The sequence below is a fragment of the Trichosurus vulpecula genome, chromosome 7 (assembly GCF_011100635.1).
Source record: "Trichosurus vulpecula isolate mTriVul1 chromosome 7, mTriVul1.pri, whole genome shotgun sequence".
Classification (NCBI taxonomy): Eukaryota; Metazoa; Chordata; class Mammalia; order Diprotodontia; family Phalangeridae; genus Trichosurus; species Trichosurus vulpecula.
The window spans coordinates 173566202-173592719 of record NC_050579.1 but is presented as its reverse complement, the minus strand read 5'-3'; the positions used below and the strand labels follow the sequence as shown (position 1 = coordinate 173592719).

The 26518-nt window shown below is 38.7% G+C and overlaps 1 protein-coding gene across 1 annotated transcript in view; it reads left to right on the top strand.

The window, feature by feature from the left end:
* Window positions 1–26518, top strand: part of KLHL32 (kelch like family member 32) — a 210668-nt gene that overhangs the window by 160863 nt on the left and 23287 nt on the right. The window contains exon 7 of the mRNA XM_036767768.1: window positions 14490–15216. Within this exon, the coding sequence (XP_036623663.1) occupies window positions 14490–15216 (727 nt within the window). The remainder of the gene's footprint in view (window positions 1–14489; window positions 15217–26518) is intronic.

Sequence of the window (26518 nt, the reverse complement as noted above, 5' to 3'; positions counted from 1 at the left end):
TCTGAGGGTACTTTCCATTTATACTACACATTTATGTGTGTATAATTTTTTGCATCATCTCCTCCATTAGATTGGGTGGGCCAGAAAATTCCAATTTGTAACAAAAGTCACTAAGATCTCTTTGGGCACATTTGGTTTATTAGAGATAACGGTGGTCCCTAATTAATTGGGTTCAAGTCCGTCCTTATGATCAAACACCCCACCCCTTGGGTGCTAGCTACTTTTATACACTTCAGAGAACAATGAAAATAGAAGGAGGCTTTACAATTCACTGATGGGTGAATTCCAGAAGGGGGGAAAACCTTATGGTTGGCTAAGGGAAATGGCTATCATTCATTACCCCTTTGTCAATAGACCTTTCATAGGTCATGAGACCTTCCACAGGTCACCAACTCCAGGTTATCTCAGCAGAGGGCTTTCCAACCCTCAGCAGCATCTCAGGGACTTCCACAAGTCAGAAGACTCTAGTGTTTGACCAACAGTATGCTAAGGGTTCAAGAAAGTTGTAGGTTTGAAGCAAAGGTCACAAGGTGGTGGATGGTAGTGATACATAAGGGTGAGGGGTGTTGTGCCAGCAAATGAATCTTATTACAGCATGTTATAGAGTCAGGGTGGAGAGGGGGTGGGGGGGATAGTGTAGTGATTACATTCTTATTACATTTCTACCTAACAGTAAAAAATCTAGCTGACAAATATAAGCAATATAATCATCAGTACATGGCAGATTAATCAGCATTAACCTACATCACTAACTTAAGCTTAATCCTATTCTGTTTAATTCAGTAATACAATCACTGATACCCAACAAGTCACAATATGCTGAATAAATACTGATTAATGTAAGTAGGGGTTATCAAAATTATAATCACAAATATAAGCTCCTTGAGGGAAGGGACCATGGTTTTGACTTTCTCTGTCTCCTCATAACAATACCTGACACATAGCAAATGCTCAGTGTTTTCATTTTGACTGACTGGCTCCATGAACATAAATATGAACAGACAATCTCTCTGGAAGTTAGGAGTTTGGAGAGTTGCCTGGGCGCACCGAGTGTTTAAATGATTTTCCCATTTTTACACAGACATTAGAGGTTTTGGTTGAATCCCAGATCTTCCTGATCCCAAGACTAGCCCTCTGCCCAATCAACCACACTTTTTATGCCATGAAAAACTTTCGCTTTTTTGGGTCATGGAACAAAAGATGTGGCTAGGTGGCTCATTGAATAGGCAACTGGGTCTGAAGTCGGGAAGACTTGAGTTCAAACTCAGGTTCAGGTGCAGACCCTGGGCAAGTCACTTAACCTCTGCAGGCCTTAGCTTCCTTCTCTGTAAAGTGGGGATGATTGTAGCTCGCTCTTCTTAGGATTGTTATGAGGATCACATAAGATAGTATTTGTAAAAAAAAAAAGCACATAGCACAGTGCCTGGCATATTGCATAAATGCATATTGCTTTCCCTTCATGGATACCTTTGGCAGTCTGGTGAAACCTATGGACTCCTTCTCAGAATAGTGCCTTTCAATGCATAAAATAAAATACATCGGATTACCAAAGAAACCAATTATATTGAAATATAATTTATATATATATATATATATATATGTATATATATATTTAAAAGTTCATGGATCCTAGGTTAAAAACTCCTGGTTTAAAATAATCCTTAAAGATTATCTAGAATATATTATAATTTGAAGAACTCAGAATGAATTATGTTTCAGTTTCCTTAGTAAGCTTCCTCCAAAACAGAACTTAGTTTTTGAAATATCTCTACATATGTGGACATCACAGACAGAAATGGGGAGCTTGGAAAACACTTGGGAGAGAGAAAGAGAGAGAGTGAGAGCGAGAGAGTGTGTGTAATCCCTCTTTGTGTAACACTGGGTGGGTGCCCTGTATCAGTGATCTCTAAACTTTTTTTGATCATACACTCCATCCATCGGTTAAACCATTTTGATCAACGTGTGCTCATTTACTTATTTACATATTATATATAGCAAGTACTATGCTAATAATTATGTGCATTTTAAAACACAAAAACAGAAATTAGAAAAGGATGAGATAAAGTTGAAATGATGTTTGTTCTTAGAGTTAGTAGAAAGCCATTGGAGTTGGTTGAGTCGGGGGCAGTGACGTGGTTACACTTGCACTTCAGGACACTCACTTGGGTAGCTGTGGGGAGAATGGAGACATAAAGCAGGGAGCCCAATTAGAAGGCTATTGCAGGAGTGCAGGAGAGAAGTAATGAAGTTCTGAACTGTGTGAGTGAAACAAAGAGGTTGCATCGAAGAGATGTTATGAAGATAGAAACGAGTTCTGTTAATTGATTGGATTTTAGGGGTAAGGGCAAGGGAAGACGAGAGACTGACTTGCAAGTTGCTCACCTGGGTATCAAGACAGTGACCTTGTACCAGGAAAATAATAGGGAAGTTTGGAAGAGGTGTAGGTTCAGAGAGAAAGATAATGAATAGGTGTCTACGATACAAATCTCAACTCATCTATATCTGCTCATCCTTTAACTCCACACAAAAGAAAGGAGAGGAGGCTGGATTATTATTCGTTGGTCACTGCCTCATTCTTGCTGCAGTTGTGAAGTGATCTGTCAAACTGAATGTGTATGGGTGGGTGTGGGGGAGGATTCTTCCAGTGGTACCTGCACAGCTCTTGCTAGGAGTATTTAAATATTGGTTAGGTTATAAATCCCGTGAGGGGTTGCCACCTGTCTCAGAATGGGGGTGGCAGGGAGCTCCCTTGCAGATGGAGGGAGAGGAGTTGGAGAGTATTGGAAGATGAGGTAAATGTTGTTGTGTTGGAGATGGGTTCCATGATTGCCTGTCACAAGGAGAGTAGGAAATTGTTTGACTTTCCACACTCTGATTGTTTGGTCATACACCCTTTGGGATCATGCCATAGGCCCTTTGGGGTCAGGCCAGCACTCCCCCCACACTACATTGGAGACCAGCGCTCTAGAGTCAAAGGGTTTCCTATTTTTAGAGCTGTTTGACATCTCTTTTAATAATGTGTATTTACAGAAATCAACCAGACTAGCAGCTTATTAGTTCTGTGCTAATAGTTTAAGAAATGAGAATAATAATGGTCACTCCTCCAACTTTCTAAAGAGTTAAATGAGCCATGAAAATACATCTACATTATTATCAGCTTTGCCAGGCTGAAGTTTCTTTTAAATCCTTTCAGGTGTTTTGCTCTGACAGTTTATGAGCCTGGGGCTTCACCAGTTTTTTTTAAAGTAAATTTCTTGGAGAAATATGAAAGTAGCATGCATATCATATATACATATGCCTGCAGTCAGCTATAATGGTTAACACACACACACACACACACACACACCTCGAAATATCTGTTTTACAAGCAAAATGTTGACACAGTTTTCATTAGAGCGCTCTAGTGAGCACTGTTATAATTGTCAATGTACCTCCATGGCAGCAGTTTCATTGTTCTGGTTGAGAAAATGTTGTAATTCTGAATCTCTAAGTTTCAGGTACTTTTTGATTTGAGGGATATATTATCTGTTGGACTGAAATTTCCTTTACTCTTTCTAAGAGAAAAATGAATCTGATTCTTTAATAGTCTAGTGAGTTAATATCTCTCTATATAAATCATCCTTTTTTCTTTTCTTTTTGGACTAGACCTGTGATTTCATCAATGCAGGGGACTCCCAGTTCTTTACCAAAGCAAATCAGCCCCTGCTCTGTAATTTATACACTTAGACTGAGTTACCTCAGCCAGTCTGAGATTAAATGACGTGACCACGGTCACACAGTTAGTATGTATGTATGTTTAGAGGCATGACTTGTCCTCAGAATACAAAGATGAGAAAGTATGGTGGATGTTGATCCTGCCTTTTCTTTCTATTTCCTTCTTCCATATTAGAATGGAGTATCCCTTCGTGGGATAGCTCGTCTACTCTACAAATTGGGGTGAATGGGGCAGAGAAGTTTTGTCCTCTAGGTAGGCATAACTCATTTAGTCCTGAGCATCAGTCATGAGAGCTGTGGCAGGTTACCTTTTATCAAGAAATGATAGTTGCTGACCAAGGGAACAATTAATACGGGTCTTGCTTATTAATAAGTGTGAGGTTTTTATTTTCCATTATGCTGAGGGTAAAGGTTTAATAAACCATCTGATGCAAATAAGCTTTTAAAAATATGTTTATATGCCCATTACTTAGTAAGAACTAAATAAATACTTGTCAGATGGAATTGAATGTGTATTTCCAGAAATGAATGGTTAAAAATAACAAATAACATACATCTCTGTGAATTAAAGTTTAAAGGAAGCTTTCCTAAAAAGATTTCTGTGATTTAGGTAGTATGAATATTATTTTTCCCCATTTCGTAGATGAAGAAACTAAGGTTTGGCAAGGATCAGTGTTAGAGACAGGTTTTGAACTCCAGGTGCAGTCATTGTCTAGTGAAATGCTGCATTTTCATGAGTTTGGAATAATTCCGTAATTCACAATTGACAAACTGTGAATAAGAAACTTAGCTTTGACATTGCTTCATACACACACACGCACACCCTACTAAATGTTTAATTGGGCTTTCTTGGGGGGAAAGGTATGCATGACAAACTTTTAAGTGTAATCTGCATTATTAACAATTTCTTCATCACTGTCTTAAGTCCATATAAATCAATAAAACAATAATAATCATCATCTGTAGAGATTGCCTGTTTCCTAGGTGTAAATGATCATGCTGAAAATTTAACAATTGGTTTTCACAAGCCAGTTTGAATTGGCTTCAGTGCACCGTTGGGTATATGTTTCACAGATTTTCACATATACATATATGTATATACATACATGTGTGTGCACATACACATATACTTAGCTATACATACACATGTGTATGTATGCTTGTATACATGCATGCATCTGTATATAGTGTACATACACACACATACCACACATATGTATGAAACTACATATAAGCACACAGATATAGTTTGTTTTAAAAGCAGTTCTGCTCTAGAGTTTTCATAAAAGGTCAAGAATTCTGGGTACATTATAGAAATGATCATAAAAGATACTATGTTGACAAAATTTAATTAAAGTTATTAGTATAATGTGTTAGGTGTTTGTTGTAGTACTTTTTACATAATTTATATTCCCCATAAGTTGTATTGACATTGGGGGGGGGGTTGGTAGATATCACATTTTAAATATACTAGGAAATTAGCCTTTTAAAAAAATTCAGTGAGAATCTTTAAAAAAAAATAACTGCTTCCTAATATTTTGTCTTAATCTGGATTTTTCATCTGTTGGGTTTACTGGAAACGAGTTACACTTGTATTCCGACTCTGGATTTTGCTAGTGGCATGCTACATTTATGAAACATTACAAAGCTGCACAGTGAAAGAAAAAAATCCATTTCCTTCTGAGCCTGTAGGCTCCTATGTGGTCTTGAGTAGCATTTTTGAAGCCCAGGATGGTATATTTTAGAAGTCACCATGGAGTAGGGCCCAGCTGATGTGAATTGAGGAAAAAAACAAATAAAAGAAAATAGCTCTTGTATATTTGTGAACCAACTCCTATTGATCTAGAATGACCCAGAATGAAAATTCATTTTCAAGAGAAAAATGAAAATGGGGGAAAAAAATCAAGAAAAATTTTCTTTTCCAAAATCAGTTTCCTATAGCCCCCTTGAAGTTGATTGACTCCTAGATGTGTGGTGTATTTAATTTGAAATATTTCAGAAATTAGGCACAATGGAGAATATCTCTTGGGTTATCTTGATATAAACTTACCTTTTTTATTAGCAAGTGTTTCTTTTTAATTTTGGAGGTGATTGTTATTTACAGACTTCTAAACATAGAAGTCATATTTGGCCTTGAGTATGTTTGTCTGAATTAAGCTTGTGAGATTTATGGCAACAGGTCACTTGAGAGTTTAAGAGGCTATTATTTTTAGGTCATTGTTATTAACATAAAAAATTCCCAAAGAATCCAGCACCCTATCATGTCAGGTAATGAAATGATGAACAGAGAGGATCATACTGTGTTTTTGTATAAAAATGAAAACAGAATCCTCCTATTCATTCTTCTGTACCACAGAACAGGGAGTGATCCATTCTTTGTACTGTATTCCAGTTGATTGGCACAGTGTCTGGCACTTAGTAGATATTTAAAAATTACCAGCTGATTGATTGATCAGGGAAAGATAAAGAATGACAAATGTAACTTATACGTGATTGGGCAGGTATTTTGATTGAATATGTAATTGAATCCACAAGTTCCTCTGTATTCCTTCCAACAGTGTCCGTCAAAGCTTTCTCATTCTACGTCACCCTTGTCCATGTCCTCCACTGAGGAATACTCAGTGTGCTGGGGGCTCGGAGCTTTGGCTTAACGTTGGATGGATACCAACAGAGCACACAGATTCTCCCTTAGTTATGTCTTATTTGCTGTGTGACCGGTAGCTCTTTTTCTGGTGATGTTAGCTGCTAGTGCCCTCCTTCCCAAATTACTTTGTATTGACCTACTCTGTGTATGCATATAGAGATGTGTATATATACATATATGCACTCATTTTATATTTATGCCATATGTATTTTATGTGTATTTGTCTCCCCTATTAGAATGTAAGCTTCTTGTGAACAGATGGTTTCATTCCTTGTAGTAGTATCCCCAGTGCCTGGCACATAATAGCACTTAATAAAGACTTATCAATTGATAGTAACATTACTGTCCACTCAGGCCCACCATGTACATTTCCTTCTGCCTTTTGGAGGACACTCAACTTTAGTTCTTTGGGGACTCTGGCATTCCAAATTAGACTAGATAGAAGGAATCATTTTTCAGATGAAAATAACATAAAATGTTTTAGCCAGAGACAGTGAAAAGACCTTTTGGGGAGGTTTTAGAAGATGAGTCTTATCTGTCTTAGATCAGTCATTTAATCAACAAGCATTTGTTAAATATCTGCTATTTGCCAGGAACTAGAAATATAAATAAAAATTTAAATAATCTCTACTGAGTGAGCTCATGTTCTATGAACCCCATTTAGGGCTTTCTTGGCAAAGATACTGGAGTAGTTTGGAATTTCCTTCTCCAGCTCATTTTACAGATGAGGAAACTGAGGCAAACAAGGTTAAGTGGCTTGCCCAGGGTCACACAACTAGTGTCTGAGGCCAAATTTGAACTTAGGTCTTTTTGACTGCAGGCTTAATCCACTGTGCTATCTAGCTGCCTACATAAATATATACAGAATAAATATATACAAAACCAATACAAGAGAGCTAGAGAGGGAGGGCACCAGCAGTGGGGAGATAAGGATGAGGTAGAAGGCAGTAGTACTTCAGCTTTATCTTGATAAGGATTCTAAGAGGTAGAGGTGAGACGGGTGTATATTCCAGACAGGAGAGACAGTCAGTGTAAAAGTATGAAGTGTGAAGATGGAAGGCCAGGTGAGGAAGGGAGAGGAAGCTGGAGAATTACATAGAATGAGGCTGAAAAAATAGATTGTGGCCAGGATGTGAAGGGTTTTAAAAGTTAAAGTCCATATTTTTATCTTAGAAACAATAGGGAATCGTTGGAATTTATCGAGTAAGAGATTCAGAAACATGCTTAAGGAGAATCAGTTCAGTTGCTAATGGATCTGGAGAGGTGAGGCAGGGAGACTCTTTAGGAGGCCGTTTGCAGTGGTCGAGGTGAGATGACATGAGGTCCCTGAACTGGGGTGTTGGCTGTGTGAGAGATGTAGAGGGCAAGATTTAGAAGTAGATTGGTTTATGTGGAATGAGAGAGAATGAGGCTAATCCTGAAGTTACAGACTGGGGAGAATGGAAGGATGGCGGTGCCCTTGAGAGAAACAAGGGCGTTTGGAAGAGGGTTGGGTTTGGGGGAAATGATATTGAGATCTGTTTTGGACACATCAAGTATAAGATGTCTCTAGGCCATCAAGTTAGATTACTTAAGTGAAATCCTCTTTCCCTATTCTGGCTCAACCACTGGAAAATGTATTTTAAATGAAAAGATTGATTTACCTCTCCATTCTACTCCCCAGGAAGCAAAGAAATACAAAATCGATGGTGTTTATTATAATAAAACTGTTACAGTAGTAACAAAACTGTTCTGCCTGGCTTTGTCCCCTTCTCAGTTTGCGTCTGTTCTCTTCTGTGTGTGTTTTTAATTATGACAATTGTAATTTTCCTTTTGCTTATCATCTGCCAATCTAATGAGAATAAGGTAGAACCTCAATACTGTTTTAATTTTTAATATTTTTCAATGCTCTTTTCTTTCGCTTTTTTCACATCATTATCACTGCCCTCCAACTTTCCCCACATAATCCCCCACCTCAAAGAGAAGCCCTCTGTTATAATAAATAAGCATAGCTGAGCAAAGCAAACCCGCATATGCACTTCGTCTGAAAATGCACGCCCCATTCTGTGCCTGTTTGTTCCCTGTTTACCAAAAAGTGGGTAGCGTGCTTCATTTTCAGTCTTTTGAAGTCATGATTGGTCATCACATTACTAAGAGTTCTTACGTCTTACAAAGTTGTTTCCTTTTACATTGTTGTAGTCATTGTATAAATTATTCTCCCAGTTTTATTCATTTCATTTACTATCAGTTCATACAGTTCAGCCCATGTTCTCTGAATCTGTCCCTTTCATCATTTCTCATGGCACAATAATATCCTATTCCATTCATGTGTCATAATTTGTTCAGCCATTCTCTAATTGATGGGCACCCATTTTATTTCTAACTCTTTACTACTACAAAAAGTACTGTAATAAATGTATTTCTATAGAGATTTTATTCTATGTCTTATCTTTTACCTATTTGAGGTATGTGTCCGATAGTGCTATTGCTGGCTTAAATGGTGCCATAGAATGAAAAATTTATTAAATGCTTATTATGTGCTAAAACACTGTGCTAAAGCCTGGGGATAGAAATGCAAAAAGCAAGACATTCCCTATTCTTAAGACATTCCCTATATGTTTTGCAGGGGGAAGGCAGGGCAGTTGGGGTTAAGTGACTTGCCTAAGGTCACACAGCTAGTCAGTGTGTCATGTGTCTGAGGCTGGATTTGAACTCAGGTCCTCCTGACTCCAGGGCCAGTGCTCTACTCACTGCGCCACCTAGCTGCCCCAAGAAGCTTATATTTTAATAAGAGAAGACAGTTCAGAAAGTGGAATTATAGCCAATGAGGGGTCTGGGGTAAGACTATAATGCAAGAGCATTGCCTTATGACAATAACAAGTCACTTAATTTGGCAATTGATTGACATGCCAGTTGAAGGAATGGTAGTATAGTTTCACATTGTTTTATATAAGGTTTGGTATACTTCATAACTCAGCAGGTAGGACATTAAGTATGCCTGACCTCCCATATCGCTACCAACAATTGTAATTTTCCTTTTGTTTATCATCTCTGCTAATCTGATGAGAATGAGGTAGAACCTCAATGTTGTTTTAATTTGTGTCTCTCTTCTTATTAGTGATTTGGAGCATGCTTTCATCTGGCTGTTAATAGTATGCATTTTTTTGAGCACTGCTTGATTGTTCATATCCTCCACTCTATTGGAGACCGATTTTTGTTCTTGTTTTTTGTATCAATTCCACACATACCTTAGATTCCAGATCTTCATCAGACAAATTTACTACAAAAATTTTTCTCTTATTAATTGTTGCCTTTTTAACTGTGTTTATGTTGTTTCTGTCAAAATTTAATTGTATGTAATCAAAATTGTCCATTTATTTTATGATCATCTCTGTTCTTGTTTGTTCGAGGACCCTTCCCTACATAGCTGTGAAGGGTATCTCCTTCCCTTCTCCTCTAATTTGTTTATAATATAACCTCTCATATATAGGTTAATATATCCATTTGGAATGTATTAAAGTTTATGATGTGTGATATTCATCTAATTTTTGCCAGTCTGCTTTCCAGTTTTCCCAGCAGTTTTTATTTAATAGGGAGTTTTTACTCCAGTAGTTAGTGTCCTTGAGTCCTTAGCTTTTTTATACTTCAGTCATCTTGGATGGATTCTAGGATATTTTCTCCTCTTTACTGAATTCTGCACAGTCGTTTATATTATCAGTGGGGCGCCAATGTACAGATAATTTTGATATCACTAATTTGAATGATGGTGGTGATGATGACAATGGTGATGCTAAAAATAGCCCATACGTAACACTCCAAGGTTTGCAAAGAACTTTTACACACATTATCTTGTTTGGTCCTCATAGCTCTCTGAGTACTATTAGGATTCCATTTTACAGATGCAGAAACTGAGGCTGATAGAGGTTAAGTAGCTTGTTCAGTGTCACACGGCTAGCAAGTGTCTGAGGCAGGAAGCAAACTCACTTCTTCCTGGTTTCAAGTCCAGCATTATTGGGTCCATCTTTATGAAATTCAGAGAAGCAAGAATTAATTATGGTACTGTTTCTCTATAGTTTTATAGTTCTGTCATAGGTTTATTTGGCAAAGTATAACACTTTCTCTTTCACAAAAGGGTTTTTTTTGCCTTGGTAAAAATGAAATTAAGCAAAGCTTTTAAATAACTTCGCCAAATGTACCCGAGTCAATCATGGATCAAGGAGTAGAGTCAGAGTCCCCAGACCGTGGATGTGGCACATGAAGCTAAATCTAGTCAGGTGTCCTAAGTCACTAAAACATCCTACTTAGCATTCATGAGATTTTTTACCTTCCCAATCCTATGGCACCAAAAGTTCCATTCACTCCAGTAATTGACTAGATTTATCCTGATGACGTGAAAGAGTTAAAGCAGTTTCCCAAAGCGCCTAATCGAATTCCACTGAAGAATCTGGCTTGTTATCTGGGATGTGAACACTGCTTCCTGAATGGAATGCTGTCTAAGGTCTATAAACATGTATCTAGGTGAGAAGGGGTCTGAGGCAGATGTTAGAGTAGTTAGTTTTAATTAACATTCGCTTGAATTTAAGGGGAAACAAGAGCTTAACAAGTGAGAATGACTTGGGTGATCTAAAGGTATCAATAAAAGATAAAGGCTAAAAATTATGTGAGGTCAGAGAGAAGTTAAAAATATTGGAAAAGGATGAGGTAAAATTCATCTGAGAAAATGTAAGTGTAATGTGTGAGGTGAAAAGTAATAAGCAATGGTTATTCCATGGACGAAAGAACATGAAAACGGCAGTGATAGGGGAACTCTAGAGGTAGTAAAAGAGAAAACCAGAAATGGCATTCCATTAAAACTTCTGTTAAGTACTTTTGATAAGTACTGCTAAGTACAGTTAAGTACTGTTAACTTTTCATTTAATGGACAGTTATTTAAGTACCATATGTATGTAAGCACTGTGCTGAGATCCTGGAAAAGATATGTTTATAGATACAGATAATTGTACAATACAGTAATAAAATGGTAAATGCATAAGGCAGCAAGCAAAATGCTTTGTCAATTTGAGTGGGAAACCTTCATGGAGGAAATGCCCTTTGAAATGAGCTTTAGAAGACTGGTGGGAATTGAGCAGGCCAAGAAGGGTAGGGAGTACATTGCAGGGACAAGGAACAGCATGAGCAAAAACATGAAGGGAGGAAAGTGTTGGGTATGTTTGAGTGAGACTGTCTGGATCCAGGTAGGGTCTAGAGTATGTTGTAGGGTATAGCGTGAGGACAGACCACAAAAGTAGGCGTCTTCCAGGTATTGGAAGGGCTGATGTGTCAGGTAAAGAAATTTGCATTTTAGAAGGGAGGTGATAGAGGAGCCATGGGAGAAGTTTGAGCAGAGTTCCATATAAATAGATCTCTAGTCCAGCTGTGGAGCAAAAGGAGCTAGAGGAGAAAGAGAAGAGGTGCCAAGGTCAAGTAGAATGTAATTGCAATACCTCACATTGGTGGTAATGAAGATTTGTATTTGGGTGGTGCTGGTGAGGATAGAAAGAAGGGAACAGATGTGAAAAATATTATAAGGTCATCATCAGTGGGTCCTGAATTAGTGAGAGATACAGGAGAGAGAAGTGTTAAATGAGGATGATTCGTTTTTGAATATGGGAAATTGAGTGCCATTGATCAAAATAGTGAACTCAGAAAGGGGAACAGATTTTGGGAAAAGATTACAAACCTAATTTGTTTGTTTTTGTATATCTTGAGTTTCAGATTACAGTGATGCATCAAGGTAGAGATGCCCTCGAGGTAGCTGGAGATACACGCCTGTAGTCTCAAAGAGAAGTCAGGTCTAAATGTATAAATTTGAGATTCATCTATCCATAGAGATATCCTTAGAAACTGAGGATTAAGTTTTTTGTACTTTTCATGTAGTATCGTAGTTTGCCATTTTATCATAGATAAAATGAAACTTCTTTATAAATGGGCAAGAAGATTGATTAAGAAGCAGAAAGAACTGATTAATGAGGAGAGAGAAAAAATAATTATATATACATCAATGAGTTAAAAAAAAAAAAGCTTAGAGTGATACTGGTCCTCAGCTGCTTCTCCTTTGCTCATCTCCACAGCATCTAAGTGAAAGGCCAAAACTCTTAGCATATTGAGGAATTAATTACTAGAGCAAAGTAGGAATGATCGGATGAAATCCAGGAAATAAAATAAGATATTATGGGCAAAATATTAAAAATCATACCTATAGTGCATGAGGTGCACTGGAGAGAATGATGAAACCATCCTTAGAAACTTTAGAAGTGCTGTGAGTAAAGAATGAGCTATACAATTAGAAATAAAAAGAAAACCCTACAGATATCTTCCCAAGGAAAAGGTTGGAACACAGGTCACTTGAAACATACACACTTATCAGAGTGGCCAGAGATCTAGGAAGTTGATTGTGGATAGTGGAGAGGGGATTGACCAACTAACTAGGTCTTTCTTTTGTCATCTGTAATATCTGTGATGAATATAGGTGTTGCCACATTAAAGCAAATAATTTTTTTTTCTTTCAGGTGAGTATTTTGTTTCATTTGAACCCTTTTGATTCTTAGGGATTTTAGACTACTAGATACTGGAATATGGCTAACAAATTGCCTGTTAGTATGTCTATAGATTTTGAGGGGATATGAATGACATTCCACCTCCGTTCTCTTCTCTAAGCATTTCAAAAAGAAACAGAAGAAACAAGCCCCAAATAAGTCTTGAATTTAGAAACATGTGAACAGAGAGAGTGGTTAGCCAGCTTGTTCCTCAGAGTTCAGAAATTTTCTCCTAGACTTGGTAACATTGCTCCAGCTAGCCGTCCGAGGATGCAGATCCTCAAGTTTATGGATTAGAAAGTAAGAAAGCAGTCCCTGGTTCTGTTTTATCATCCACAAAAGCATTCTCACTATTCTATCAATTTGGCCCATTAATTATTTCAGATCCATACCTCTGTTTTGATGTAATTTTATTTCATTTATCGTTGCTGAGAATGATATAAGTAACTCCATCTACCAATGATATTTTTATTGTCTCATTTGAGGTAGAATGCTTTTATAATTGAATTTGTTTGTTGGTTTAATACATCCTGCCAAATTTAGACATCGTATTTAAAGATTCGAACTCCTTCAGGTAATTTTAAATAGGACTTTTCATTTTAAAATTGTGCATGTTTTTATTTTTCCCTCTCTGTTCTGTCATTGCTGACCTTTTATGTTTCAGGCTTTTTCAAGCACTAAGATTTGATGATCCTGGGATTCAATTATGGGTCTCCCTTTGTTTTCAGGAATTCCTTTTGTAAAAGAAAGACTAGACTATGGTGAGAGGTTAAAATTTCCTGTTGATATTTAAAAAAATGAGAAGATAATGTCCTTTGTGAGGAATTTATATGAAGGTCTTATGCATAAGTTTCCAAGATTCTACATGTGCTAACAACATATATCTTAAGATAAAAAAAAATCATGACCCTCTCTTTCTCAAATATAAGACTGATATATTTTAATCTTTTTCTTTTTTTTCATGTCTGGTACACCTAGGAAAGGGGTGGGGAGAAGGCCTTTTGCCCCTTCTGAATCATTCTAGTGGTGTCATATTGATTTTCCCTCAAGTACACGCTGTGGTCGTGGATGATCACATATTGTTCTATGTTTCTTTTATCGATAGAGCACTTTGATGCATGGGTTGCTATATATTACTTGAAATACAATGACACTACTAACCACTGACGATGCACTCTTCCTCCCTGCTCCCCACATGCTCGGCACCTGAGAATATAAAATGTATTTTCATTCGGGACAAACCCTTGCTTCTCTCCTTAAATGGAACATGCCTTTATTTAATCACTAATGATTTGAGAGGGAATGTATGATTATATCTACATGCGTACATACACATATATGTGTATAATATAAACTCAAAATGTTTCTGCCTCTTAACTTTTTTTTTCTGGTGCCCCTCCTGTTATGGTTTAAAACAAACAAAAACCCCTCCATCCCCCCAAATCTAGGTGTTATGTTGTTTAGGTGAAACATTTCAGTAATTAGAATATTGAAGAATTCAGTATGATTTGACGATCTGTATGCCATTTCTTTCTTTTTTTTTCTTTTTGTTTTTAATCCTTCCCCCTCTCTTTCAGCTAGCAGTGAGGTGGTTGGAACACAACTGCCATTACCAGTACATGGATGAGCTCCTCCAGTACATTCGTTTTGGTCTAATGGACGTGGACACCCTTCATACCGTTGCGCTGTCTCATCCTCTGGTCCAAGCCAGTGAGACAGCAACAGCCCTTGTCAATGAGGCCTTGGAGTACCACCAGAGCATCTATGCACAGCCAGTGTGGCAGACCCGAAGGACCAAACCTCGCTTCCAGTCAGACACACTCTATATCATTGGTGGGAAAAAGCGTGAAGTCTGTAAAGTCAAAGAACTCCGGTATTTTAATCCAGTTGACCAAGACAATGCCCTAATAGCAGCAATAGCCAACTGGAGTGAACTGGAACCAATGCCTGTGGGCAGAAGCCACCACTGCGTTGCTGTCATGGGGGATTTCCTCTTTGTAGCAGGGGGGGAAGTGGAGCATGCTACTGGCCGGACATGTGCTGTACGGACCGCCTGTCGCTATGATCCCCGTAGTAACTCTTGGGCTGAAATTGCTCCCATGAAGAACTGTCGGGAACATTTTGTGCTGGGAGCAATGGATGAATATCTCTACGCAGTAGGAGGCCGGAATGAACTACGTCAGGTTCTGCCCACGGTGGAGAGATACTGTCCCAAGAAGAACAAATGGACTTTTGTACAGTCCTTTGACCGGTCTCTTTCGTGCCATGCAGGATATGTGGCGGATGGTCTTCTTTGGATATCAGGTAGACACTTCATATAATTGGATCTCTTACACACACACACACACACACACACACACACACACACCGCTCAGCCAAAATTAAAAGTGAAATTCAGTCTCATGCCCTCAATTGTAAACTTTGTGCCACAAAGTTTAAGTTTCGAAATGTATTCCTTGAAGAAGAATCATCTTCTGATGAATCAGAATACTGTACATGATGTTAATTTACAGTTTCTAAGAATTCCAGTATGGACAAGTATAGGAGTTGGGCATTGACTGCCTAAAAGATCTGTTTTTTTTTTCTTTCTAAGCCTTTTTCAGTTTTAAAAAAGATATTCATTCAACCTTTGCTTATTTGGGGATTTGTAAGACAGTTTGAGCTTTGTCCATGTCCTTTCCCCTTTTTTCCCCGGCTCTCTATTTGATGACCCTCCAATAGCTCTTTAGAATCAACAACCACCAGACCAAGAAGGACAAAGAAAATTCTCAACCGTCTAACGTGTTACACATACCTGTGGTAAGATGTGGTAGAAGACATTGAAGTTTTCAGGTTATCTGTTGCTTTTGCTTAGCCATGTTACCCAATGCATATGTATTTGAGAGAAGGCTTTACTCCGTATACTTTATTTCCTCCTCTTGTCACTGACTAATAGTGATAATTTGAATTTATTTGGCATTCTCTTTGAAAGAACTGGGAATACTTTGCCAGCCGGTGAATTTAATCAGTCAACAAAGATTTATTGCTATACGACAGGCATTAAGAATATACATACCTGGATATATACATATAGACCTGGATATATACATACCTGTGAATATACATACTTAGGTAAAATGGGCTCTGCGCTCAAGGAGCATATAATCTACTGGGGAAGATAAAACATTAGGGTTTTTTGGTGTTGTTGCGTTGTGTCAGTTGGGTACAACTCTTTCTGACCCCATTTGGAATTTTCTTGGCAAAGATCCTGGAACGGTTTGCCATTTCCTTCTTCAGCTCATTTTACAGATGAAGAAGCTGAGGCAACCAGGGTTAAGTGACTTGCCTAGAGACACACAATAAGTATCTGGGCTGGATTTGAACTCAGGTCCTTCTGACTCCAGGGCCAGTGCTCTGTCTAATGCACTACATATAAGTAAAGAAAGGATACATACAAAATAAATATATGGGCTTTAACAACTAGGGAAATTAGGAAAGGCTTCTTGAATGTAAAACTTGAGCTGACTCTTAGAGGCAGCAAGGAATTCCAAGAGGCAGAGGTGAGGACAAGAGAATTCCAAGCATAGGAGAGAGTGTCTGCAAAGGCAGGGAGGGGAGAAATAGAATTCCACATGTGGGGTACGGCAAGTAGACCAGTTTGAATAGAATGCAGTTCACGTAACAGGGAGGCAGGGCGGTAAATGTGTAATTAACTTGGAAGGGGATGCTGGATCTATTTTCACTTCATATTTGTTTAGTGACTCAACTAGGGTGGCATTTAGTTCCCACTTTAGGCAATGATAATCTTGGGGATCACATCACTTCAGACAGTTCAAGGCCCAAACATGAAAAGTTGAATCTCAAAGCTGGATGAGGCCTGTTTTGTTATCCTTAATGGAAGTCTTCCAGGGCAGTGTCAGTTGCAGAGGCATTCAAAGGATGGGAGTTTAGGCAGAAGCAAGGAGACCTTATCCTGATTTCATGAATTAGATAAACTAAAGCGAGTCAAAAGAAGCAATTGACGTAGGATTGCATAGCAGGCTAGTGCCAGGGCCCAGAGGGCTGTATTTCCAAGTCCGCTGGCTGCTTTTCTCTTCAAGTCAACATATTTTTATTGAGTAACTGCTAACATACTAACTCTGTGCCTCTTGGTCCAAAATGTCTATCCATGGGTCATTCTAGAACTTAGGAGTTCTGTTATCAGAATTAGCGAGTTCTTAACAGCCCTATAACAAGTGCCTCCTTGATTTCCGCAGGGCATTCCCCATCAGTTCCACGTTGCTGATGAGATTGTGTTATTGAGAAAGAGTCAGATGTTTCATTTTGGAGGGTCATTGGCACATTCTGTACTCCATTTGTAGGGTTTCCTGCCCAGTCAACCCTTTGGCAGTTAGAGGGGCCGTCAAGTTTGGCACATCACCATTGAACAGAACCTTCTTTTAGGAGCTCTCTCGGTTTTCCCGTCATTGTCATCATCTTTGTCACCTCCGTCATCATCATCATTGTAGCTGAAATTTCTATATAGTGCTACTGTAAGGTTTGCAAAGCAAAGCCATCTGTATCATCTCCTTCTATCCTTACAGCAATCCTGGTTACTGGTCCAGAGTCAGCTAACTATCTGTGGCAGGATTCAGACCCGTTCTTGCCTGACTCCAGGTCTAGTACTTTCTCAGCTCTCCACACCGATACCGTTGTAGGCAATAGGATTGCATCACTCCAAGTTACATTTGGGCAGTATGTCCAAGGCCAATGAAAAGGAAAGAAATAATGAATTCATTCCCTAGCAGAGGGATTATTCAAGATTAAAGGGGAAAGGGCCGAGAAAAGTTTAGGGAGATTGGAGTGGGCTTTTTGGACAGGGAAAGCAGTGATGAGTGGGGTAAAACTTAGCTGAAATAAATAATCTTATAATAATTGGTAATTTCTTACCCCAGGGTGTTTCTACCAGGAAGGGGCAGTGAGAATGAGATCTTTAGGTGTAGTACAGTGGAAAAAAATGCTGGTTTTGGAGTCAGAGGACCTGGGTTCAAATCCTACCTTACCCTTGTGACCATTTAACTGCCAAAGGCCTTAGCATTCTCTGCTGTGGAATGAATGGATTGGACAAGGTGTATTAGTCCTATACCCGAAGTTCCTTCTGGCTCCAAATCTGATCCCGTTGAGTTGTATCATATGCACGGCAGATAATTGAAGACTGAGAGATGATATGTGAATATTTGTTTTTTACAAGTGTTCTTGATTGCTCTTGTTTCAGCTTATTGCCAACAGATTCTGTATGTTTTATTTGAGGGGCTTTCACAGAGAATAAGGATTAATTTTTTTCTGCTTAGTACCAGAAGATGGAATTGGGAGCACTAGGGTTAGGTTTAAGAGAGGCAGATTTATAGCTAAATGTAAATGAAAAACTCTCTAATAATTAGTATTATCTACCCCCAACTGAAGCGGAGTCCTCAGAAGTGTGTGGGCTTCCCATCACTGGAAATCTTCCTGTAAAGGCTGAATGACCCACAGGATGACATAGAAAGGATTGCTCTCCAGGTATGGGTTGGAGAAGATTACCAATGAAACCCCTTCCAACTCTGAAATTCGAGGAACTATACTAGCAGTTTTTGTCTTTATTTTTCAGGCAAACTAAATAAAATGATTTGCTCGGTACATCCAAGGTGATCCATGTACAATAATACCCACAACAAAGCTGATAAGCACTCACAGAGCACTTCGCAGTTTGGAAGCAGTTCACATACACCATTCCATTTGGTCCTCACAACAGTCACGTCAGGTGATTGACAGATGAGGAAAATGAGGCTGAGATGGGCAGGGCCTTGTCCAGAGCCGTGCTGATGAGTGTGTAAAGCAAGATTCCAGCTGTCTTTTGGACTCTGAAAGCAGTTCTCTTTCCACCAGGTTATGTGGCTCCCTCCTAGAGCAGCCCTCGCATACAGTCAAGGGTCAACAGCCTTCCCTTTTTGGCCAAGGACTTTTAGTTTGAATTTAAGCCGTGTGATTTTTCCACATTTTGTAGTCTTCATTTTTCCTAAGGAAAATACTTAAATCCCAAAATACTTTCTCATACAAATTGCAATTCCCTATTGGTGGGTTTGGGGCTTTCAGTGTCATGACTTTAGGCATTTCTCAAGAGTTGGTAGGAGATCTGGTATTTTCAGACACCTTTAAAACTGGAAAAGGAGCTTGGAGGAAATGCCATCACTGATATGTTGCTGGAAAAGACGGCAGTCTGGAATTTGTACCTAATGACCCTGGCATTCGAAAAGGGGACCACTTCTCTTCCTTTCAAGTTTCCAATTTAATAGATAAAGAGGATGACACTAGCATGAAAGTCATAGACAGATCTGCAGCAGGTGTTCTTAACCTGGAGTCTATGAACTTTTTAAACAAATGTTTTAAAATTGTATTTGCTTTGTAATCCTATGTTTTTATTGTATGCATTTTTTTTAAAAAAAGCTATTCTGGAAAGGGAGCCACAGGCCTCATGAGACTGCTCGAGGGGTCTGTGAGATACCAGCCACCCTGGCCTATGGAATTTACTCTTAGCTTGCCTTTGAACATGTGACTTCTGTGAGAGAGCAAACAACCATTCCCGCTTTGTGGGAAATCCAGCTTTTCCCCCTTCCTTGTTCATGCAGAGAGTATAGGAGCCAAGCCACAGAACTGCCATACCTTTATTGCTGGAAGCTTCGTCCTGGAAAGTCTACATTTGCCATGCTCTGTGATGACGCTTAAAAACCCCGGCACTGTCACCGTCTGGGAGGGGTAGATTTTCTACCCAATTCCTAAAGAGGAAGCGAATTGCCTTGTTGGGTTTTATTTCCTTTATCCTACTTTGGGAAACATAGCACTAGCTCTTTTGGGACGCTAGTGTGATGCGTAGTTCCCGATGGTTGTAATTCAGGAAATAATGATTCCCTCAAGGATGATGTGGCTTCAGATACCTAGTTCAGCCGCCACATATGGAAAATTGAATCTTTTTATTGTTGGATGAGGCCTGTTTTGTTCTATTTAATGGAACTGATTGAATTAGGCTTCCAAGGCACTGCCAAATGGAGAAGCATAGAGTCAAAACCTTTCAGAGGTTTCATACTTTATCCCGCTTTCTTTCTTTACCAAAATAGCCTATGTTAAGGCCACTTGGGAAGGAGATTCCATAGCCCCACTCAGTAATTTAGGGCCCCCTCCTTTTTTTAAACACCATCAACTGTTATGAAATTCTTCTTTAGGCCCTCTAGCACTTTGCACATTTCTTGTCATTTTATCCTTAAGGAAGATAAGATAGAGTTCTTTGGATAATGTAGGGGTTCGAACTGCAATGTCTGGATAATTGTATCAATTCTTGGCATTATCTCTAGTGTCACTGAAGAGAGCCACTTCAGAAGAGCCATGGGTTAGATAAATTAAAAGATGAAGTCTAGATTAATTAGCAACCTAAAAAAGAAAAGGAAGATTAATGAGGCAGAAGTGTCGGTTGCTCATCTTAGAAGTTACATTTACCAATGGACAGGAATACATACATGTATTTTAATAAAAGCCTCGTCTACTGAATGAACTATGGTAGCCTACTATTTAAATATATGTTGGAGATAGTGTTTCAAGAGATATTTATCATGTACTTACAGTGGGTCATAGCATCTTTGTACAGACATTTTAAAAAAACAGATGGAAAATAAGTATTACATAAAGTTGGGAATAAACCTCTACTTGCCAGGGGGTGGTAGAAATGACGAAACAACCACTGAATCACTATAATTTACATTTTCTACCAAATTTCATCCTTTTCTTGGATTCTTTTAATTTCGGATGTCATGACTGTGTCAACCTCTTAAAAGTTATACTAAATTTGCCCATATTTGGCTATGATTTCTCAGGAATGCTTAGTAAATATTCTTTGTTATTTCTTTCCCATCAGATTCTTTGACGACCCCGAAGGTTATAGGCTGTTCAAGTCCTTACCATTTTCTTTAAGTGGTATAACGCTTTTTAAAAATAGTATTTTGTTTTTTCCAATTACATGTAAAGAATATTTTTAACATTCGTTTTTTGTAAAATTTTGAGTTCCATATTTTCTTCTTCCCTTCCCTCCCCCCTTTCTGTGATGGTAAGCAATTTATATAGGTTATGTATGTGCAGTCATGTAAGATGTATTTCCATATCAGGTGATATAACTCTTAAGAAATGACCTAGCATAGAATCTGCTCGATGCCCACGATAGTATAGCTGTACAATGAAGCCATTGGAATGGTAGTATGGTATGCTTGCATAGGTATCAAACTTGAGGCCCACAGAGAGGAGTGCTGCCTAAACCAGATCAAAATGTAACTGGGAAATGTTTAACAAAATGAAGAAAAATAGACTAGAATAGGAATAATGTTCATTTCTGGTTTTCTAAATCAATATTCAGCTAGGAGGCATCTGTTTATCTTTGAGTTTGGCTATCTCTGGTATAATAGACAGAGGCTTTGGTGCCAAGAAGACCTTGGTCAAGGCCCACTTCTGACACATACTGGCTGTGTGACTGTGGGCAAGTCATTTAACTTCTCCAAACCCCAAGCAACTCTCTGAAGCTGCAAGTTGCAGAGAAAATGTTGATTTGCATTGGTTAAAGTTCCTTCTAAGAAATTCCTTATGCCAATGAAAGCACACTTCTACTCCAAAAAAAAAAAAATTAGTGGCCTTCTCTGTTGCAACGTGGCATTGCTATTTAAAAAAAAGAAAAGAAAATACAAAGTTTGATCTTTCTTTTCCCTTGGCTGTTCCATAAGGTAAGTTTATTTTGTTCTTTTCTCGCATTAACATAGGCTGCCTACTTTAATCACCGTTAATGAAGACAATCACAATTTTCTCAGGTCTCCTTCTGCCCTGCTGTGTTCCTGAGAAGAAAACCCCCACTTTTTCTGGAGAAGCAGTGGAGCTGCGGTTGGAAAGAAGGGGGAGGGATCAACAGTGACACCTATAATACCTTAATCTTGCCACCTCTTTCTCCCATAGTTACATCTAATAAATAAATTGTAAATTGACTACTCATGGTAGGGTAAACTAGATTTTTCTGTGAGCTTCTTAAAAAATAAAAAAGACATTATTTGCATTGGATGTCACAGATCTTAAATATGAAATCCCTGTTTCTGGAAGGGGATAAAGGTTTTTGAAACCAATTCTTCAATCCTGTACCAGCTCACCGAAGCGTTTCAGCTAATTGATGAGGGACTGGAACATTGGCATCCTTTTGAGATCCGGCAGACATTGGAACACGACAGATACGAGGACCTGGCTGGGTTCCCACACAGGGTTTCTGGTATTCTGTTGGGTAGCAAAGGTTTTATCGAAGACTTGAGCGGAATTTTCAGTCTTTTCTTTCTCCACTGGGGGTCAAGACACTTTTGAAATCTGTTGATATTTTTTAAAAGTGAGAAAACCTCAGAGGAACTCCAGGTACCAAGCTCTATGGAGATAGCCATTAGCGGATAATTTAAAATGTTAGAGGTAGTCGAATTTTACTGGTGCCAACAGCATTTGACACCATGACCCAATTCACAAATGAGCTGCATACCATTTAGATTTGAAATGAAAATATTGAAGTAAAATAAGTGTAGAATAGAGCAAAATGACTCAAATTTTTTTGTGCATTGCACTTTTTTTATTTTAAAAAATGTTATCTCTGTTGTGGGGTACATTACATTAACTCCTGAAAAACATCTTCCTGAAAATTAGTCATTAGCTCATCGTATACGAAGTGGCTCAAAAGTTTTAGTACAGTTCAGCTGCACTAAGTCTTTTAGAATACCCTGTGTAACAGCTTACCTGTTCATCTTATGATTGCATCTATAAACCAAGAAAGTAGCACAAAGCCGCAGAAATGATGAAGATAGTTCCTTGCTGAATGGGTTGTTGTTGAGTCGTGTCAGTCATGTCTGGTTCTTTGTGGCCTCATTTGGGGTTTTCTTGGCAAAGATAATGGAGTGGTTTGCCATTTCCTTCTCCAGCTCATTTTATGGATGAGGAAACTTGAGGCAAAAAGGGTTGTGACTCGCCCAGGGTCACACAGCTAGTAAGTGCGCGAGGCCACATTTGAACTGAGGAAAGTGAGCGTTCCTGACTGCTGGCCCAGCACTCTGTCCACTCTGCAACCTAGGCAGGGCCCGACTGGGACCTTACATATGGCTTTATACTAGAGTAGTGTCTCAAACTGGGATTTGCAGAAAGTGGGAATAGGGGAAAGCCTGATGTTAAAAGGGTGCTGGAAAGTTATTGAGAATGTTACTGACTGACTGCTTATGGATTTGGGTCTTATTTTAATGCTTGGGAACAGGTAGAAAACTGATGTTTCCAATTCACATCTAGTTTTAATACAAGTTAATGACTCAAATCTCCTTTATAGGTCTCAATATTACTTAAGTTGAAATTTTTTTAAAAAAATCTCCATCTTTATAGCTTTTCTGACCTCACCCTTTATCATTTATCGTTCTGAGATAGGGGCCAAATAGCATTGCACCTGGTACTGAGGTTATATTCCCCTAAACTAACTGTTATAAACAAATCACTCTTTGGAGGAAAGAAAACAACTGAATTACATCCTTATTCACACCCTCCAAAAATAGCCCCGGACCCTTAAACCATAAATAATTTAATAATCACCCTCGAGGACGAGAGAGGCACTGTGAAATAGTGAAAAGGACATTTGGGCTCTGAGCCCCAACTCTGACATCTGCTGGCTGTGTGACCCTGGGCAACTCACTTCTCTATGTCCTTAAGTTTCCTCATCTGCAAAATGGAGATGGAAGTAATGCAAATACTGCTTAGTATTATATATATAGGAACTATTATCATTGTGGGTTTTTTTTAAAGAACATTAATTATTCCTTATCTTTTAAATGTAGATCAAGTTGGGGAAGTGAATTTAAAGTGCATTGAGTTTAATGTAGAAATAGCTTACTGGCAGTCTAAGCAATTAAAGCAGTTATCTATGTGTATACACACATACTTATATGTGTGTGTATGGTTGAATAATAGTCTTATAACTAGGATCAAGATTCATCCATTCTGGATGACTTAGGCATTAACCTGCCACGAGGCGGCTGTGCAAAGGTAGAAGGGACAGTGAGGGCTGGATCATATGATTTATTCCGGCTCATTGATTCTGTATTTACGTGTTTTCCATTTGAAAATCTCTAAATAAAAACATTGCTACTAAAATACCAAACAAACTTAATCATATGAGGCGATAATCTACAGTAGGATCAGAGCATGACTTTCCTAAAAGATTTTAAAGGACATCTGGGAGGTCGTAACCTTGTTTGTACCACTACTTCTTGTTCATGGAAAACCCGCATTGTTCATATTTACTGCGGTGCCGTAGACATTCACGTGAGACTCTTTGGGTCAGTGACCTGTTTGTTTACATGAGATGTTCTACATGGGTATGATAAACAAATATCCCAATGCAAAAATCTTTTCCTTACAGATAGATAATACCGTAGATGTGAAAGTCTCTCTGGGGAATTTGAGTGAATTAATTACCCATCCATTTTTGTGGCTTCCTCATGTGTGACAGTTAAAACAAGGAATAATATTCTTCATTTAATGCATGAATTGAGGAAGCTTCTCTGCAAGTTGCTGCTCTGTCAAAAATATCCTTGACTGAAATTGTTTCTACCGTGTTAGAATCCACTGGAGATGTTTACTCCTCTTACACGCCGTGTGTATGCTTCACTTCTAACGCTGTGTAGCCTACACTCACTGGAATTATTTCTGTGGTTAGCAGTATACTGAAGTGAATAATAGATACACTTGGCTCTTATTTCTTTGCTTCATGCAAATAGATTCATTTCTTAGCTTAGGGCATACAGACAAGATTCAGCTGTGAATATTTTGAGTTATTTTGGAAATGGGGGTGGGGTTCAGGGAAGAAAAGCTTCTATTTACATATACACATATGCATAATACGATCCTCTCCCACCCACCTCCACCCCCCCCCCCCAAAAGACATATCTACATACATATACATATCTACTAAACTTGTGATTTCTTTGGTGTGGAGAACTACCAGCGAGGAAACTTCCACTGCTGCTGCAGATTTCTGCCTTTTCTAATCTGTGGTTTTAGGGAGCTGCTTGGGGCAATGAGAGGTTAAGTGATTTGCCCAGTGTCACACTAAGGTGTCAGGGGCTGGTCTTGTATTGGCTCTGTGTGTGTGTGTATTTACACACAAGTATGAAAAGTAGCGTGGCGTGGGGAATACAGATATTTTAATAGGTTGTATGACCTGGGCCAAGTCAGTTAACGTCTCGTTGTCCAGGCCACTCAGGCTGTAAAGGGGAGAATAGATGCTGATCCACAGGGGTAGAGGGCCCTTCCTCACTAGCGGCTCCCCACAGCCATGAAATCACAGATCTGAAGCCCTGCATGTGGATGCATTTGTGTATGCACATGATCTGTCCTCAAGGGCAGACACTTTTGTCTTGGTCTCAGCAGATCCTAGTACAGGATCTGGAACTAAGCTGTTGCTTACAGATGCTTATTGATTAAATGATTGTATATGTGTGTGTCTGTGTCTTACGTAATTAGCAAGCATTAACAAGTATTTTTGAGGTACCTACTATTTGGCAGGCTGTATAGGCAGCAAAGTGGCAGAGTGGTTAGAGCGTTGGGCATGGATTCAGGAAGACCTGAGTTCATATCCTGCCTCAGACACTCGATAGCTGTGTGACCCTGTGTTTGCCTTAATCCACTGGAGAAGGCAATGGCAAACCACTGCGGTATCTTTGCCAAGAAAACCTCCACGGACGATATAGTTCATGGAGTCATGAAGAATTCAACAGTACTGCACAATAGGAGGTAGAAAGAACAAAAAAAAAATCCCACACGACTGTATACAGGTGTATGTAAATATGTGGTATATGTATATGAATGTGGTATGTATGTGTGTACAGCTATTAAAGCTTAAAACTGCAGTTAGACTTTTGGGATTCTATCTATGCAAAGCAGTGTGTGAAGAACAGAAATATGCCAAGTTAAATCTTATTATTTCCTTTCTTCTTTTACTCAGCAAGTATTTATTGAGTACCTAGTAAATAGGTAATATTGTGAGGGGGTTAGAAGCATCCTGGGGTTTCTCCGGTGGCTTTCCCTGATAATGGTTCTGATGGCTTTTACACAAATACCTGATGTGAATGAGATATTGTTAAGCCTAAGAATTGCTAATATATAATATATAATGATTTATATTTATTTTATGTTATTTATGTATTGAGCTGATATATATTTATTGAATAGATTCTAGTCTTTGCCCAGTGCTGTGAGAATGGACAAATTAAAAAGCTTCTGCTATCTTCTAAGCACTGTGCTAAGTACTAGGAATGCAAACAGAAAAGCAAGACTCCCAAGGAGGTCATTCTAAAAGGGGAAGAAAGCACCCATGAGAATTTCAACGACCCAGCAATAGAAGGGCCTGTGGTCTTTGGAGTGTGCAGCAAAGCAGATCATGATGATGCATCTTCTTTAATGTAATTTCCATCGACAAAACGACATTCATTTCTCATGTTGAGCCATTTGACGGTCTAGCCACTTTGGTGGGGATAACTTTATTTTCTAGCTGTTAGTTGTTAGTAACTGTGGCTGC